The sequence below is a fragment of the Centroberyx gerrardi genome, chromosome 12 (genome assembly GCF_048128805.1).
Source record: "Centroberyx gerrardi isolate f3 chromosome 12, fCenGer3.hap1.cur.20231027, whole genome shotgun sequence".
Classification (NCBI taxonomy): domain Eukaryota; kingdom Metazoa; phylum Chordata; class Actinopteri; order Beryciformes; family Berycidae; genus Centroberyx; species Centroberyx gerrardi.
The window spans coordinates 19,648,078-19,665,211 of NC_136008.1; the positions used below are offsets into that span (position 1 = coordinate 19,648,078).

Here is a 17,134-nt window from a genome sequence, read left to right on the forward strand (position 1 = left end):
CCAATGTCATTGATAGAAAGTTTTGTGGCTCAGAAATATAGAGATTCTGCACAGTCATACTTTGTTGTCACTGAACTTTTATTTATTACATCGTATCGTGGTTGTATCGAATCGTGAACCCCATATCGTGTATCAAATTGTATCATGAGATAAGCATATCATCCCATCCTTAATGATTTCTCTTGGTGTTGTCAGGGAGTTTGTAGAGGTAGCCCACTTTTCAAAGTATAAAGCTGAGCCGAGCATAACCACGCTGATTTCTGTCCATTTCACAAATCAATTTTTCGTGTGAGGACCTTTTTGCATCATCTGAATTACAACAACGTGAAAATCTTTTTACAGTGGTGGCATTGCCATCATGGCACCATGGTCAGCAAGCGTCAGTTTGTGGTTAGTCATGGAGAAGACACGTAACTCCTTGATACCTGTATGCTGTCAAACCTCCTCACAGTGTACAGCAGTTGATAATGTAATTTTCTCCAAATCATGCCTGTTCTTTTTTGAGCAGTATCTTAGTAATAAAGGGGAGTGAAGATTGTATTATTGTGAAAATGTAACTTTAAATGAATCTTCACACCTTAGCTGACAATTTTCACACTACTCGCATAATCCTCTTTTCATATGCAAATGAAACTAACACACAAGTGTTAACTTTCTTCATCTATTAACTTGCATGGACTGCTGTGATACAGTGATATATGGTGACACAGTATATAGAGCTAAATCTTATGCTTGTAAGAAAACATACTCTATACTCTATACTCTATATATATGTATATAATGTGTTGTAAGGTATGCTTGTTACTGTATTCTCCATAGAAGAGATGAAAGCAGCTGACTAATCACGGAGCCAGAGAGCTGAGATTAAAAATATACTGCTAATTAATTAGGTTTATACATCATCATCCCAAATGCACCATGGGACTGTACAGAATTTTTACCTGTTGTGGTCTGTTTCACAAATCAATCCATTCTGTGTCTCCAGATTGTGAAGAACAACAACAACAACAACTCTAAAGCCTCTTTTCTCTTCAGGTGCAGCTGGTGTAATAAGGGTTTCAAGAAGTCTAGCCATCTGAAGCAGCATGTGCGCTCCCACACCGGTGAGAAACCGTACAGATGTCATCTGTGCGGACGAGCCTTTATATCAGCCGGGGTGCTGAAGTCCCATCTCAATACGCACACAGGTAAGCTCGCTTTACACCAGGGTGTCCGCAGGTCGTGAAAAATGTCTTAAAATTATATTGTCTACACTCTACTGAACACCATTAAATACACCATCTCAGGTCCTGCATTCAGTTCTCCAAGTTTTAAAAATGTTGCTGTTGCTGTTTCTTGATGCAGAATCAGCGCAGTCTCATGCTAGTCAGAAAAACAGTGTGAAGGCGTGATTCTTTGGTGTCTGATATGACCTTCGCTGGTGCTCTTCGGTAAGGTATCAGAATATTCAATAAAAAGTGATGAAGTCCAAGGCACTCGCTGGGTATAGAATCTTTATTTCATTGGAGCTCAGGCATAAAAATCCTTCTTACTGCGACCTGCGTGTTGAGGCTATAAAAGCTTTTATAGCATTATCTACCAAAGCCCAATCTGATATTTCTTTCTTACTGGCATTGAAAAGGTCTTAAAAAGTCATAAATGTAGCTTGTTGAAACGTGCAGACATCCTGTAACACTATAGCTTCATACACTCAAACATCCCCATATGTGCTGCGCGATTGAAAATATGTAAAACAGTGGGAAAAAGAGGGTGTCCGTGGGTCTTTTAAAAGTATATCTGTAAGAATAAATTCTCAATCTGAATTCCTAAATATGAATTAAAGTCTTACAAAGTATTAAAATGTCTTAAACACAATCATTAGAAGTCTTATTTTTTTAAGATTAATACAGAAAAGAGTTTGTAGTACAATGTGCAAAACAGCTTTTTTTTTATTGTATCTACTTTACGAAACACAATTTATGCATGTTCTTTGAACAATCAATTTCCTGTTTTCCTTTTTCTTTTATTAATGATGTTCAATCGGAAATTAGCTGGTTTTGCCAGCTTGTTATATTTTTTCATATTGGTCTTGAATTCAGTTCCTGGTAGCATTAAAAACATCTTAAAGTCTTGAATTTGACTTTCTGAAACCTGCAAATACCCTGTGAAAAACCCTGTTTTTTCTCTCTCTTTATCTGCCAATGACAGGAATGAAGCCCTTCAAGTGTAACGTCTGCGACGCCTCATTCACCACCAACGGCAGCCTGAACCGTCACATGATCATCCACATCAAATCCTTCAAATGCTCCATGTGCGACGAGAGCTTCAGGACCAACCTGCTGTGTAGAAAACATATGAAGAAGGAGCATGCTGTGGAGGACAGAAGTAAGGATATAGTACCTGGACACCAGAAACGCATACAAACACTATCTGGATCTTTCATTACACGACAGTTGACACACAAGGCCATAAACATTCCATTGCATCTCCAAAGGAGGGAAGCGGTTGGCGCTATAGATAAGGGTCTATACATGAGGTATCATGGAGATAATTAAGTTACAAAATCACAAATGACAAAGGAGAATTCTACGAAAATTAAAGTGATTAAGAGAGAGGAATGAAAAACAGAACTCTCTTATGTATGCCTACATTATGTTGTTTTTAGATATTTCTGACATAAGGTTTATCCATTTGCAATACTATTGCTTATGGTCTTCGGTGAACTGATTGTACAGAAGGTTTATAGCTCTTTATTCTTTAATCGTTTGACAGTAGGATTTAACTGTTTGAAATTTAAGGAATTCAACACCTAGAACTTATGTAACGCAATGTTAGAAAACTGTACAACACGCTCATATATACCAACCTCTCTGGTCTGTGATGCTTTATGCCAAAGGATACCAAAGTAACGAGAGGGACAAAAGATCTAACATTGGTGAGTCCAGCTTTCTCTGGACAGAGTGCTCACTCACTGCTGTTTAGACAGCAGTGAATAGTTTGATAGAAGATCTAGAAGTTTGATTCGTCACATCCTGCACATGGAAAAGATTTCCTGCCAGTAACCATACCAGACACCAGGATTTCATTTGGGCAAATAGGACGAATCTATAGCGTCTCAATTAGAGATGATGGGAGGCTCTTCTCTGGGCTGATATCGCAGGTGATAAGACAGGTGAATTTTTACATGAAAAACTTGCATAGTGCAGCTTTAAGTCACGTAATGATAATGGACCCCGATTCTTGCAGTTATAGGTCTGGAGAGTCAAGATGTTGATGATGAGGAGGATGAGGAAGGGGAGCAGAGGACACCGAAGAGGAGGGTTATGGACATCATCACTTTCACTGAGGAGCAAGCGGCCGAGCTGGCCAAGGATCCCGGAGAGGAGGCCTCCGTGTCGGAGCGGATCCTTGCCCAGTCAGCGGCTGAGAGGGATCGGATCAGCGAGATCAAAGACAAGGCTGTGGAACTGGAAACGGAACCCAAGTTTGCCAACTGCTGCAACTTCTGCCCCAAGAGCTTCAAAAAGCCCAGCGACCTCGTCAGGTAAATGTCATGCCTGTTTTGTTCTAGCACAGAAGAAAGATGCCACATGTTGTTTTTGCCGGCTCGTTGTGGTCTATATGAGGCAAACACTTCACTCCTCATTTTCTACAAATCATGGCTGTCTTTTATTCAGCAGTAGCACTCATCTCACAATCTTCTATTTCGGAGGCAAATACATTTTGACGTCACGCAACAGCTGAAAGCACTTAAGGGTTCTTTATCTGTTTGTTTGCATGGTGAAGCCGCTTTATGGTCCTGAGACAATACTGCCAATGGTGGCTTTGGAGTTGTGTCACAAATCTCCTAGCAACCTGGTGGATTGTTGTGGTGTGGGTGTAGATCCATTCAGTAACATTATAAGTAAAAGAGAATAGTGAATAGAACTTGAAAGCCCTCTATACTGTCATTTTATAATAAATCACATTGTTGTATAAGCAGTGCTTCCATGTATGTATGTAATATACTATAACCCATGTTGCAAATGTGCCTGTATTCCTCATAGAAGAGACTGAGGAAGGGAAGAAGGGACTGTACAGAATCAGTACTTTTTATTTGTTTGTCTCTTGCTCTGTCCTTTTGAATAACATGCTCTTTTAGTTGAGATCTGTACCCCCACCCCCACTTGATTTTCCAATCTCAGTTGCTTGAGAGAGGCCCTAGCGTCTTGTTAGATTGAACCTGATGCCACAGTTGATCTTGTCTTCCTCTACTTACTTAATGTCGCCACAATGGTTTTCCCGTCATAAGAGGCGTCCTGTCGGTGTAGGAGCACTCTCGTGAGCCTGTTTCTCAGCAGTTTTCAGCTCACTGTCAGCCATAATAGCCTACCTTCCCCTTCAGTGCCGGCCCCAAGGCTCTGGTTAACATGCTGCAGAGTATCTCACTCCCTGCCTCTCTGTCTGCAGGAGGGTCCTCTCTTCCCTCTCTAGCTGGACACTAAAGAGAGAACCTAACAGATGCCCTAACCTTGTCTGAAAGGATTATTTCTCCTTCAAACAAGGGTTCGACCAGTAGGGGATTTTGAAGGCCGATACTGATGTTTTTAGGTTGCAGCTGCTGATAGTCAATATTTTATATTCAATATTTTTGAATTTCACAGTGTTGATGCCAAAAAAATCCCCCCCAAAATATTGTATTTTGCCAGGGTGGAAATGCCTCTGAAAGAGCATTTATACCATGGGACACAAATAATAAAAAAATAATAAGAATAATATATGAATGCATAATTGTATGTAATCCAGTTAAAATATCACATTAGAATCAGTTCAAGTTCAGGGTCTGCCATAGACAACCACTGTAATATTGATAAATTCTACAAAAGTGCATCATATCCATCATATCAGAGGTAGACACTGACTCATCTCTAAGGTGCAACTGTATTCATCCAGTTTACCAAGCCTTTGCTGACATATTTTTTAAAATTTCAGTCCCACACATGCCAATCAATCGCTCTTTTCTGTGAAGGAATGACTCCTTGATTGTCAGGTTGCAAAAGCTTACAACAACCTCTGTATTGTATTCTTGTCTCTTTTATGTTCTTTTATGTTTGTCATGTCTGATGTAAGAAACTGCCTAGCAGCATCAAATTGATCACAATATCTGATGCATTGAAAGCACCAAAACACAACAACTTTTGGTAGTTCTCTAAAGAAGACAGTACATACAGTATCTTGGAAGTAGAGCTTCATTTTCTTAAATGGAGTCACACAGGCTTAGTTTGAGGACAGATGCGGCACTGTCTCTCTGCTATAAATTATTTTTCATACCAACGAAGCTAGAACTATTATTACCATACTGTATCCTGTATCCTAAACAAAACACACTGACTGAAAGCCAATTAAGGGCATGTAGGCCAGCCAATTCCCCCACTTTAATTTCTGTAGGCAATTATGTCATGTGACTTCCCAATTAAAATTGAAAAATGCAAAAATGAAGTAGCACCGACGTGGCAGGGTACAGTCAAGTTCAAATTGATAAATACTGTCATTTTCGGGGGAGAGTGAGCAGATGTTCATTTTAAGATTCGACTGGAGCATAAGCTTCTTACATAAATCAAGGTCAATCTAAACAAGAGATAAGACAAAAGATGAAGACTGACAAATAAAAGTGCAGTTCAAAGCACTCCTATTCTTTAGCAAATATGCTTCATTTCTACAAGCAGGGACTTCATTGCCATGCTCTATTTAGTTTGTCACATTAGTATTAGAGTTTTAAAGATCTTTAGAGCCCTTCCACCCGCAAACAAATTTAATGAACAAAGGCCAGTCAGAAAAAATTACTTCCTTATTTCATCTCTCGAGACACATTTATTATTTAAGTTTTCTGAGTCAGACTGCAGCTGTTAATTGCAGTAATAATTTCTTGGAAACCCGTGTAAACAGAGAGCATGGAGAACCACAGGAAGGAGATGGGAGAATGACCTTGCCTGACAACCTGTATTATAGATAGTAAACACTGACAAGGCTGTGATATTGTACTGTATATTTTCCCATTATTTCACTCCTCCCTTTTCTTCCCGCTAACAGTGACAAGTTGCTCTCTCTCGCGCTCTTTTCCCTACTCCTTATCTATTGCTCTATCCATCCATCTTTGTCTCTATCAATCTGTCTCAATTCCTAGGCACATTCGGATCCATACAGGAGAACGGCCCTACAAGTGTGATGAATGTGGGAAGAGCTTTACAGTGAAGTCAACCTTGGACTGCCATGTGAAGACGCACACCGGTTAGTGCTGGAACTTACTGCTTCCCTTCATCAGCTTGATGTAGTTGAAGGAATTGGTTTTCACCATTACACAGATCCCACAGCTTATGGAATTTCTGGAATATTGTGGAATTTAGGTGTATTCCAGACAGGGAAAGTCAGGGAATTTGATACATTGTATGGCAAAGTCCGGGAATATCAGGGAACTTTACAAATGGGTCACTTTACAGGAATACATTTACACATTCATTGCTTTAGCTAGTGGGTTTTCAGCCCAACTGGACTGGATTACCAAACCAGGAAGGAAGAAAATGTTTTTAGGTTATGGAAGCACTCCGACTTAGTTATGAAAAGTAATGGAATTTTATATCAGGGCCACAGTGTCCTTGAGGGGCTTATTATTTCACTTCACAAGTCAATGCTATAGTAAATCATATCTGACAACAAAAATCTTCTCAGATGGGGCTCCTTAGGACAAAATCTTCCCTCTGTGGCATATTATGTATCTATTTGAGGGTCCTTGACTTGAAAAAGTTTGCTGAAAAATGACATCCGTGCACTGCGTTAAAAGTTCTCTGCTCACTGTTTGGTCCAACTGGGCAGGAGTTTACAGCTCCTCTTTGAGCTAGTGAGTCATGTTATGTAAATCAGGCTCTTTTGCCACATCCTTGTAAAGCGGGGATGGGCAAGAGTATGCAGGTTTTTATTCCAACCACCCACTACAGCAGGTGATTGCACTGATTAGTTCTTCCTCTCTGTTTGGTTGGAATGAAAACCTGCAGACTCTCGGCCCTCCATGGGACATGATTGCCCATCTCTGCTTTAATAGCACCAAGGGACTGAAGTGTCCAGTGATTTTTGAATTTTTGAATAGAGATGACAGAGAACATTTAGTCGTTAGAGAGGCTGAGCTCTTATCACGCTACACTTCTTCACCTAATTACTATGGTCCACCCTCAGACCTCCTTCCAGACACATTCTGCTAGATAAATTATAAGACCAGGGACATTAACTAATATCCCAGTTTATTCATCAAAGTCTTACTGCATTGTATTCTCTTTCAGGGAGATTTAATTACCTTTTTGACTGCAGTAATAAGACTCAAATCCCCTAATGCCTCGCATTTGATTAGCACTTTGGTTCAATTAGGAATGGGTCAGAATAGAAAAATGAATATGCAACTCCTGCAAATTAATAGGGTGGATGGTTTTATGTATCTTATTCATTATGATTATTTTCTGTCTGTTTGAACAAACATTTGAATTAAATGCAGAGTCTGTGTTTGCATAACCCTAACCCTAACCCTCTAGACCAGGTTTGGGCAACCATGTGCCATGTAGGGCTGACAATATGCAGGTTTTTCTTTAAACCAAGGACTACACCAGGTGATTTCACTGATTAGTTTCTTCTCTTTGTTCGGCTGGAATGAAAACCTGCAGACTCTTGGCCCTCCATGCCCATGGTTGCCCATCACTGGCAAAAACTGGGCTCTAAAGCCAGGATCGCTCTTTATTTGTAATGCATTTGTGTCGCTGCAAGCTGTGTGTGGACCTCCAGGACTCTGTGACTCAAGCGTATTGAGATGAAACTGGTTGGAAGTGATTATTGGTTGAAGTATTACAAAACAAACTTTCATTGCAGCTCTGATTCACTGCCAAAATGTTTTCATCACAAAAACTTACTGGAAAGGTAGCAAAAGTGGGACAAACTTTGGTTTAGTTTATGCACGCATTATCAACACAGAAGTAGAAAAACTCCAATGCATGCATCACCTTCATCGGCACATTTTAACTGCACATTGTATGCATGTGTGATCCTGGTGCGAGGTGTGTGATGCTCTGTTCCCCCTCCTGACACGTTCCCCTGTCTTTGCAGGTCAGAAACTGTTCAACTGTCACATGTGCAACACCTCCTTCTCCACAAAGGGCAGCTTGAAGGTTCACATGCGCCTCCACACTGGCTCCAAACCCTTCAAATGCCCCTTCTGCGAACTCCGCTTCCGCACCTCCGGCCACCGCAAAACCCACATCCAGTGCCACTACCGGCCCAACAATGACAGCCGCAAGTCTAAGCGGTTGGCCTCGTCTGCCGGTCAGGCCGGCCAGGGTCAAGACCCAGAGACGGGGCAGGCTCCAGGCCCGGGCCAGCCTGGGCAGCAGCAGGCGGCTCCAGAGGCGCTTCAACCAGTGGGTCTACTCCAGACCTCCAACTCAGACCCCAACATTTACCTCCCAGCCAACCAAGTCCTGACGGGGCAGTTTGACCAAAATCTGCTGCAACAAGGGCTGGTGGGACAGGCCATCCTGCCTGCCTCCATGTCAGGTAGGGATTATAGATCGATCAACACACCTAGGCTATGGTTAAATCCGATTTTCTTTTTTTTTCATGTGTGAACAGCATAAAAAACACATGGAATCTGATCGTTTCAAATCGGATACAAGCTACTTTCATATGTAGTTTGACATGTGATTTGTTCAAAACAGATTTGTGGACATGCGACTCAATTTGACTGTTGTGATTGGATTCAAATGTTTTTTCCCCCTGCGTGTCGCTTGTTTGACATCATATGCATTTTCAGGCGTAATTGAAGCGCTGCAGGGATTGTCCTTCAGTGTTGTTTGGTTAAGGCCAATGTCTACCTCTGGCATGTGTGCGTTCCGGCTCTGCGGCGGTCACATCATCTTGGGGTTGCGTATGTAATGTCCACCAGCAGTGTTTACAGCGTGGTTTTCTAAAGTGTTTTACTTTACTTTACTTCAGTTGTGGGTGAGTTATGGTTCAGTTATTCATCAACCGGAATGTGTGTTTATTTTAAGTATTTTAATTGGTCTTACCCCTCACATTTTTTCTTTTCAATCAGTGGCTTCAATCAGGAAACTGAACTCTTGGCACAACTAGATAGCACTCTAGAGAGAGCTTAGAGCGCATACATCCGCCAACACTATGCTGTTGTCAAGATATCAGGTCCACGTCGGATTTTCACCAAAAGTTCATAATTTCTTCCATGCCTCATTACCAACTTGTTTCCCATCAGGAGATGCACACATTTTCATGACTGGGCCTGAAATGGGACATGAGATATGCTTGTTCAAATTCTTGCCACTTTTAAGCATTTTAGCCGATTATCGCAGCACCACATGTTCAGTCAGCAGTATATCTGTTCAGTGGCCATTAAGACTGCTCTTCTACCACTGGACCAGATTTTGGAAAAATTGGCATGTGGTTATGTCTAAACTGCAAATGAATTCTCCAGTGCCCCCATGTTGTATGACAGAACAGGGCGAAAACATAACCCCAGTCCAACTCCGTTGGCGGTAATCAAGAGGATACGTCATTCATTGGCACAGAGCTGACAGTACAAACAATGAAACTGGCTACAGAGCAACTTGAGATAAAAAGCCTGTCAACATTAATTTACTGTTTTCAATCGGGAAACTGAAATTGTAGCTCAATAAATATAGAGATCTTCTAATGTATTCATTTTCTATTTCTTTATTGTGTATAGATTCACCCACGCCCAAGTCAAAATAGTGTATTTCCACACTTCACAGACACATGTGTGTCCAGAAAACAATGGACCAGAAGCAGAACAATAATGAAGCGGCAAAAAAAGCCTTGCGGATCCCGCACTGCGGCTCCCAGGCCCCCGAGCCCCGAGCTCACGGTGGACACAGCAACACTGAGTAAAATGGCTCTGAGCAGGGGCGGTTTTAGTGATTTGGAGGCCCCAGGCAAAGACCAGTGTGTGAGGCCCTTCTCCATTTTGCTTAACGCAATCATAGCTAGTGAACAAAAACTATTTGGAGGCAGCTCTTTTCAGTTAACAAAGCCACAGAACTAAAGGACAGACCCAAATGAGAATTCCAACTGTTCTAACTGAAGAACTTCAAATGACCTTCAGTCACACACACACACACACACACACTCAGAGCTCTTCATCTGATGCACAGCACCGCGACCGCTAGGTGTGGAGAACAAGATGAGGGAAGCAGAAAGGGATACTATACTACAGAACAATTGACTCTTGTACATATGAGAATTGATAACTGGGCCGAGGTGCTATGAAAAATGTCCTAATGAGATATTACGAACAATGAGCCTCATGCAAGAACCCAAGGGCGTAGCGGACACGGGGTACGCGGGGGACACATCGCACGCAGTTCCCGTATCTGTCCCCTCTGTCCCCCGCACTTTATTCCAAAATTCAGCGCTAATTTTGTGACAACATGGTGGCGGTAGGCACATTCCCACGGCATTCTCCTACTCAGAATCATCTCTCTCTCTCTCTCTCTCTCTCTCATAGAATTCTTAAGGGAAACAATAATACTTGTATGATAGCGGTTTGCACTTGTATTTGTCAATTTCATTCCTTCTTTCCCCCTCTGTTTTCTTTACAAATCGCACTCTGCTGCTGTTTCTATCATTCAGTCATTTCCAATAATAATACTTACAGTATTTCTATAATAACTCAGTCCTATAGTCCTATAGTAACTGCTTTTGTCCCGGATCTACTAAAGGTTTGCGCCACCGCAAATTGCATTGCGGGTGCTAAAACCTTGTTTTCTGATCTACTAAGACGGCCGTTTTTTGCGGTGTGCATGTATAATTGCATATACATTTGTGGGTGTACCAAGGTTGAGGCGCAAAATAAAGGGAGGGATTTATGGAAATTGGTAGTGGACGTGATTTATCAAGAGGCGGTGGCCGTTAACACCTGCTGATTGCGCACGGAATTTAAGACCTAGGAAAAGCATGTCCTATCATTTTGCGCATAGGATAGCTCTGCTGGAACTGTCTCTGGAACCGGTCTAAGATCAAAGTGACAGTCATCTACACAGCATAACATGCAGTCATTAGATCGCAGGGTTTAAACGACTTAAAAATGTACAATTTAAGCCTCATTGGCAGAGTAGCAGAATACGCACTCAATATTGAGACTTACCTAAATATAAAAAAAAGAAAAGTTGCACGCTCTTCTCTGCAGCGTGCAACTTTCTCTTTGCTGACACTTATTATGAGCCGATGTCTCCGCGACATTGCCTTGATGAAAACAATGCAGCTAAAACATGTGTGCGTAATAACTGTCACGACAGTGGTGTGTGCGCGGCTTCTCCAGCTATATGTAACCGTACCATCACCAGGTCTCCATCCCTCCCACACTGGCACCTGCGTCTCAGTCAGGCTCCTGCACTTGCTCCTCCAAGGGAGTTAAGGCTCCTCTTTGGCTTTATTTGTGGTAAGCATTTTGGTTCACCTCCTCCTACCAGTGCTTTTTACCTCCGCTAAATTGCGTTTGTGGTGCCCAACTGTATTCACTTTATGTTGTCCCAGAGTGACTGTTTACGTGCGGGTAAAACATGTCTTCTCTGCAGCTCTTTGGGTTTTCTCTGCCACCAACACTTAAAGATAAACTGGTCAACCTAAATAGGAGACTGATTGCTCAGCAAAATTCACAGAAACACGTTTGGGTGCTTCACTTAGGCTAGATCATGGCCAATGGCCATGAATATTATGCTCAACACATAAGACGGGCTGTAGACTTTTGTTTGTGTATATACTATGTTATGATGAATAGACCTTGAGTTATTTGAAATCTGTTGATTTATGTTTGTGAAAATTGAATGGGAGAGGATCTTTCAATAAATCATTCAATAAAAGTCGTCTTACTCCTGAACAATCTGTCCCCCTCACTTCTGAAATTATGGCTACGCCCCTGGCTCTGAGCCAGCTCAGACACACGCACATCTAAAAAACGGATCAAAAACGCGTCTGGTGGACATTGACCATTAGTGCTCATGGCCCAGGGCCTGGTGGCATCAAGGCTTCTGAGCTGATTGATGATGTTTACTGCTACAGGACTGCAGGGCAGGACGAATCATATCATGGTGCCTGATGAGACTCAGGCCAGTACTGGAGGGGGGATACTTTATCACCACAGCCTCATGTCCTACTTTAAACCACAGGCCTCACTTTATGGGCCATCCACAGCACTTGTTTTGTTAGCCTGGGAAAACAGCAGGCTAACAAGACGGATTGCTTTCAAGATAAATCTATTTTCACGCTGCAACTTTTCCAGATAACGGTTCCTGCAAAGGTAGTGGTTCTCTTCACACAATCAATGATTTCTGTTTGCTTCATTTATTATTTTTATTGTCCAAGGCATTATTGAGGTAGTTGAAAATATATAGGCAGCGTGCAATGATTACCCCTTTTGGACTTTTGTGAATGGCTTTCACACTGAGCATCAGCTGAGCATTTTAGGTTTTGCTGTGTGTGCTTGAAATGTTAATGTAATTCTCCCATATGTCAGTAGGATTGTGTTAAGGGAAATGATAATGTCTTGACATGGCTAATTGCCAATGGTTCTTTTCTGCAATTTAGATTCTGGTTCTTAGTCACACATAACCTTTTAATGGAAAGGTTGTGTAGCATTTATTGAAAAGGCTGCATGTGTGAAAGTGGTAGTGTCTTCAAATTGCTTCCCTTTCCTCCTCTTTGGGTTCTAAAATTGCTCTTTGGATTCCAGAAAATTGGTCCTCAATATAAGTTGATTTCTTAGAACAAGCAAATATTTTGATTGTATCAGATTTATTCAGCGCTGTGTAACATGCCTAACAAGATGTTCCATAGCCTCTTTTGATGATTTCAAAGTCAGTAGCAGTTTTCATTCTGGACCAAGAAAGGACTGGAATGCAGCACCATGCGGTTATCCTCTCAGAAGTCCTCATATTGATTAGTTGGAGTTAAATGCGTCGACTGAACTCTGGCTGGCATCAACTCTAATACCTCATTTGTAGAGAGTGGTGCATGACTGTCCAAAACAGCAGCCGTGAAATTAATTTCCCTCTCAGCTCCTGGAGTATGACAGTTTGGTGGTGGGAGGCAGCTGAGAAATGGTTTCCAGTCATTGCTCTCTGCAGGCTCACAACTCGACGATCTTACATTCTCGCTCCTTACATTCTCGCTCACTTTCTGCCTCCGCGTTGTTCAGAGGAATCCACAATAGATAATGAGCAAACCTCTCTTGTCTTATCTTCTGGGAGCACACTGAAGGCAGTGCCCTCTGAACAGACCAAGCTTTCATTGTTGCCCCTCTGTCTTTTGGTGGTTTTAACTCATGGCCTATTCGCTAGCCTAACTGCAATAATATTCTTGCTCAAAGAGAACGGTGGGGGCATCCTGGAAGCTGAGTGAGCTAAGGTGCACACAATGTATATGATGCCTATCATGCATGTAGGATTAGACCACTATAATAGTTTGCAGATATATTGGGCCAATATTGTAATTTTTAAAATAATATGATATCGGCCGGTAGAATAATCAGCCACTCAGCAGTGGCTGTTTATAAAACCTACAATAAAGCCAACCTTACCTTCCCTGCTTTAACCTACCTAAGAATTGTATTAGTTTGAGTTTCATTGGAGATGTTTTGTGTCACATGGCAGGTGATTTCTTTTTAGTTTACCAGCCCTTGGCAGAGCCAAAAAGTTAATTTCAGACACTTATTGTGGCCATGTGCATATGTTCATGTTTGTGTGACATTTGTGTGTGTGTGTGTGTGTGTGTTTGTGTGTGTGTGCGCGCACGTGCTGCAGCTGGAGGAGACCTGACTGTGTCTCTATCAGATGGCCTGGCCACGCTGGAAGGCATCCACTTGCAGTTGACGTCTGCCAACGTGGTTTGTCCCAACGTCCAGATCTCCGGCATCGATACCAGCAACATCAACAACATCACACTCCAGGTAACACACCTCCCTCTGAGCCTTATTATTATCCATGTGTGTCTGTGTCCAAGTGATACAAACGTGTTACCATCACCTTGTCCCGACAATTTTTTTTTTCTCTAAACAGTTGTATACTTAGGCTATGAAATACATGTAGTGGCTTGCATCGCTTCAAGAATAATAATTTCTTACCCCATTGACTTGTGTTTACATTGCTAACCAGTGCTAATAGAAGGCTGGTTTCTTGGAGACATAAACTGTGGTGTGAAAACTTTCTGAATTTCTTATAGCTTATTTACAAAATAGCTAATTTTGTCCCCTCCACTTTCTCAGGTCGTAAATAATATTTTCATATTGCCTCCCTGCCTGGGCAATTTCAGAGCACAATGCTGTAGCCTCCACGCCTCCATCTGATGACTAATAGATTGTATTCTGTCATGGTTAGCTGCAAACGTTACCTTGTTGTGGAAAAGGAGTGGAAGTTTTGTTGAGTCACACTCTTGATTTGTGTGTTTGTTCCAGGGATCAACTTTATTGCTCTCTGTTAGTTAACTCCTCCTCCACCTTTTTTTATTTTAGAATGTGTAGCTAACCTCCCTTCCATACTACCTTCCATCAAAACTCGTTATGATGAGTAATAACAGAAAGGAGGATGCATTAAAGGAATAGTTTGTTATTTTGAACCCTGGGCCCAAATAACATGTTTTCCATCATGATCCCTATTAGTAGAAACCATAACTTAGCCGCCTGCTCCGCCTGTCTGGTAACACCGGGCGGCCCCCTCCCTCTCTACTGCAATAGAAACCTAGGGGCATAAGGGTCTCTCTCGAAACCTAGGGTCTCTGAAAACTATGATAAACGTTGTTTTGCAAAAACACAACACTCACAGTATAATCATAACAGTGCCAGTATGTTATCTTGAAAAAATTGTAAAAAGACTTAATCAATAGTTGTGTTCTATTTGGATAGGAACTATTTTCTCTCAAAGACGCACTACCTTCTAAACCGGTGTAAGCGCCCACGACAGCCAGAAGAATCCAAAAATAACTGCTGACAGAAAGCTCGGTTTTCAAAATACCAAACTATTCCTTTAGGTCTGTCAATTTTGTTTTCTTATGTGTTGCCACCATGGGATGTGGAAATGTGAGACCCTTGGCAAAAAAAATGTAATAGGTGTGAATTTAACATGAGGGAATGTGTCTTTTTGAGTTTTTTCCCTTACTGACCAATCCAGCATACTGAGAGTGAGGCTGAGTCAAGAAACTGAGAGAGATGACAGGGGGCTGAATGTAGGGTTAGTGATAAAGGGATTTGACAGAATGGCCACCTTAACCTGCTTTGTAGGCTATACCATTCAGTAGGATGCACTGTGTTACATCTTGTTTATGTACTGGCTCACAAGCTAATAGTCCATATGACAGAGCTTTAGTCAGTATATTGTCGACAGCACATTGGAAATCACCCCGGCACTAACACATCTGAACTGCTGTTAATGTGAGGGAATGTTCAGTGTGTGACTATTTCATCTTTGTTGGGTAATGTATTTTTTGAGCTTCATTCAGTGACATCCATATATTGTGACGCTGGAATATTTTAAAGATCTAATTCTGACTTCAGTGGATATAAAATTCATATAGTAATTCATAGAAAGCAGGGTGGCTATTTAAAACAGCTGTTAAAGTATTGAAGTGTTTCTACATACTGTCATATGGTCAAATTATATGAAATATGCAGATTGAGGTATGAAAAAGGCCAATGTATTCGCTGCCATCTGTGAGTGTACTGCAAAACAAGCTGTCAGGTTGAAATGAAGGATGAGAGGTAAGTCTACAAGAAGAGCAAATAATGGAAATTAAATATATGGAAATTATAGGCATAATTTTAGCCTTTGAGTTTGTGCGTATTATGAAACAGATTGCTTCTGGATTAAATTTCTAAAATGAACAATGATTAATCATGCTCTTTTTTTGCCATTAACCTCAATTAGATTTGGTGAACAACATGCAATGCATCAAAACACAGCAAACAACCGGCCCCACCACCCACTCAGTTGTCCCCCACTTTTCAAATGCTTCCTACACCCATGCCTGCGAATAACTAGTGTGATGTTAGGTTAAGATATTTACAGTGCAGCTACAACGAAGTTGTAGCAGATCATTTTTCAACTATCTAAAACATCAACAGTAAATGTCAGATTTTTGTGTCAGTCCCTCAGAATCGAGGAGCAAGGGCAAGAGAGCAAGGTGAAATCCATCGTAGAAGAGACAGTGATACCAATTTCTCCATCAACTGTAGCCTCAATAAACCATAATACAGTACAGCCACAAGACATGTTGTGCTTTCAGTAAGGGGTGAGAATGTCGCTCTCTCCACCTACATATAACCCACAGCTATAGCTTAGCAATAAGACCAGACCTGTTCTCTGGAGGTTTTTGAAAGTCATTTTGGGCAATGTAGGTAATCACTAACTTAAGTTGAAGTGGACAGGTTAAGGGGAAAGTGGGTACACCAAAAAAGTTAATTACAACACTTCATCACAAAATAACTGCTGGGATGCATTGAACATCACAGGTTGATGATATATAACAGTGTAAGAGTATCTGAGGGTGGATTTTTCCTTTTAAGGACCAATAAAGTAGGCTTCTAAAAAACCTGAATCTTCCCCTCAATGCTTTTTTTTGAAAAGCGAGTGCCTCCCCCCCTTGTTGTTCCTCCTCTATTACAGCCGTGCTCTCCATTTCCTCCTCAACACCCCGGTTCCTCTTTAATCTGACATAGTGCTTTCTCCTCCAGATCGACCATGCCCTCCTCCAGCAGACCTTACAACAGGGGGGTCTGCTCTCTCAGTCCCTGAGTGTCGACACTGGCCTCGTCTCCCACTCCGGTAGCCACCTCATGTCCGCCGGTGACCCCTCAGTGCCGGCCAACGTGGTCATCCACCCCCTGACCAGCCTGGCCCTGCAGCCCTCCACCATCCCCTCCGCCCAGGTCAGCATGGGCGGCCTCGGCGAGCAGGACGCCGCAGGTATGTGTGATGGACCAGACACTCACTGGTGTAAGATGGGTTGCCATGCAATAATTTTAATGCAAACTTTGATGTGTCAGAAGAGGTAAAGGAATTATGTGATTTATCAAATAACCCATTAGTTGAATAAGTAATGAGAGTAATGAGGTTTAGTTCAGTCT

General features: G+C 41.8%; 1 protein-coding gene across 1 annotated transcript in view; it reads left to right on the forward strand.

Annotated features, from left to right (window-relative positions):
- LOC139914210 (zinc finger protein 236) overlaps nt 1–17,134 on the forward strand; it is a 77,550-nt gene that overhangs the window by 37,455 nt on the left and 22,961 nt on the right. The window contains exons 18-24 of the mRNA XM_071902472.2: nt 1,036–1,187; nt 2,188–2,364; nt 3,226–3,523; nt 6,143–6,246; nt 8,101–8,547; nt 13,821–13,966; nt 16,742–16,973. Of these exons, the coding sequence (XP_071758573.1) occupies nt 1,036–1,187; nt 2,188–2,364; nt 3,226–3,523; nt 6,143–6,246; nt 8,101–8,547; nt 13,821–13,966; nt 16,742–16,973 (1,556 nt within the window). The remainder of the gene's footprint in view (nt 1–1,035; nt 1,188–2,187; nt 2,365–3,225; nt 3,524–6,142; nt 6,247–8,100; nt 8,548–13,820; nt 13,967–16,741; nt 16,974–17,134) is intronic.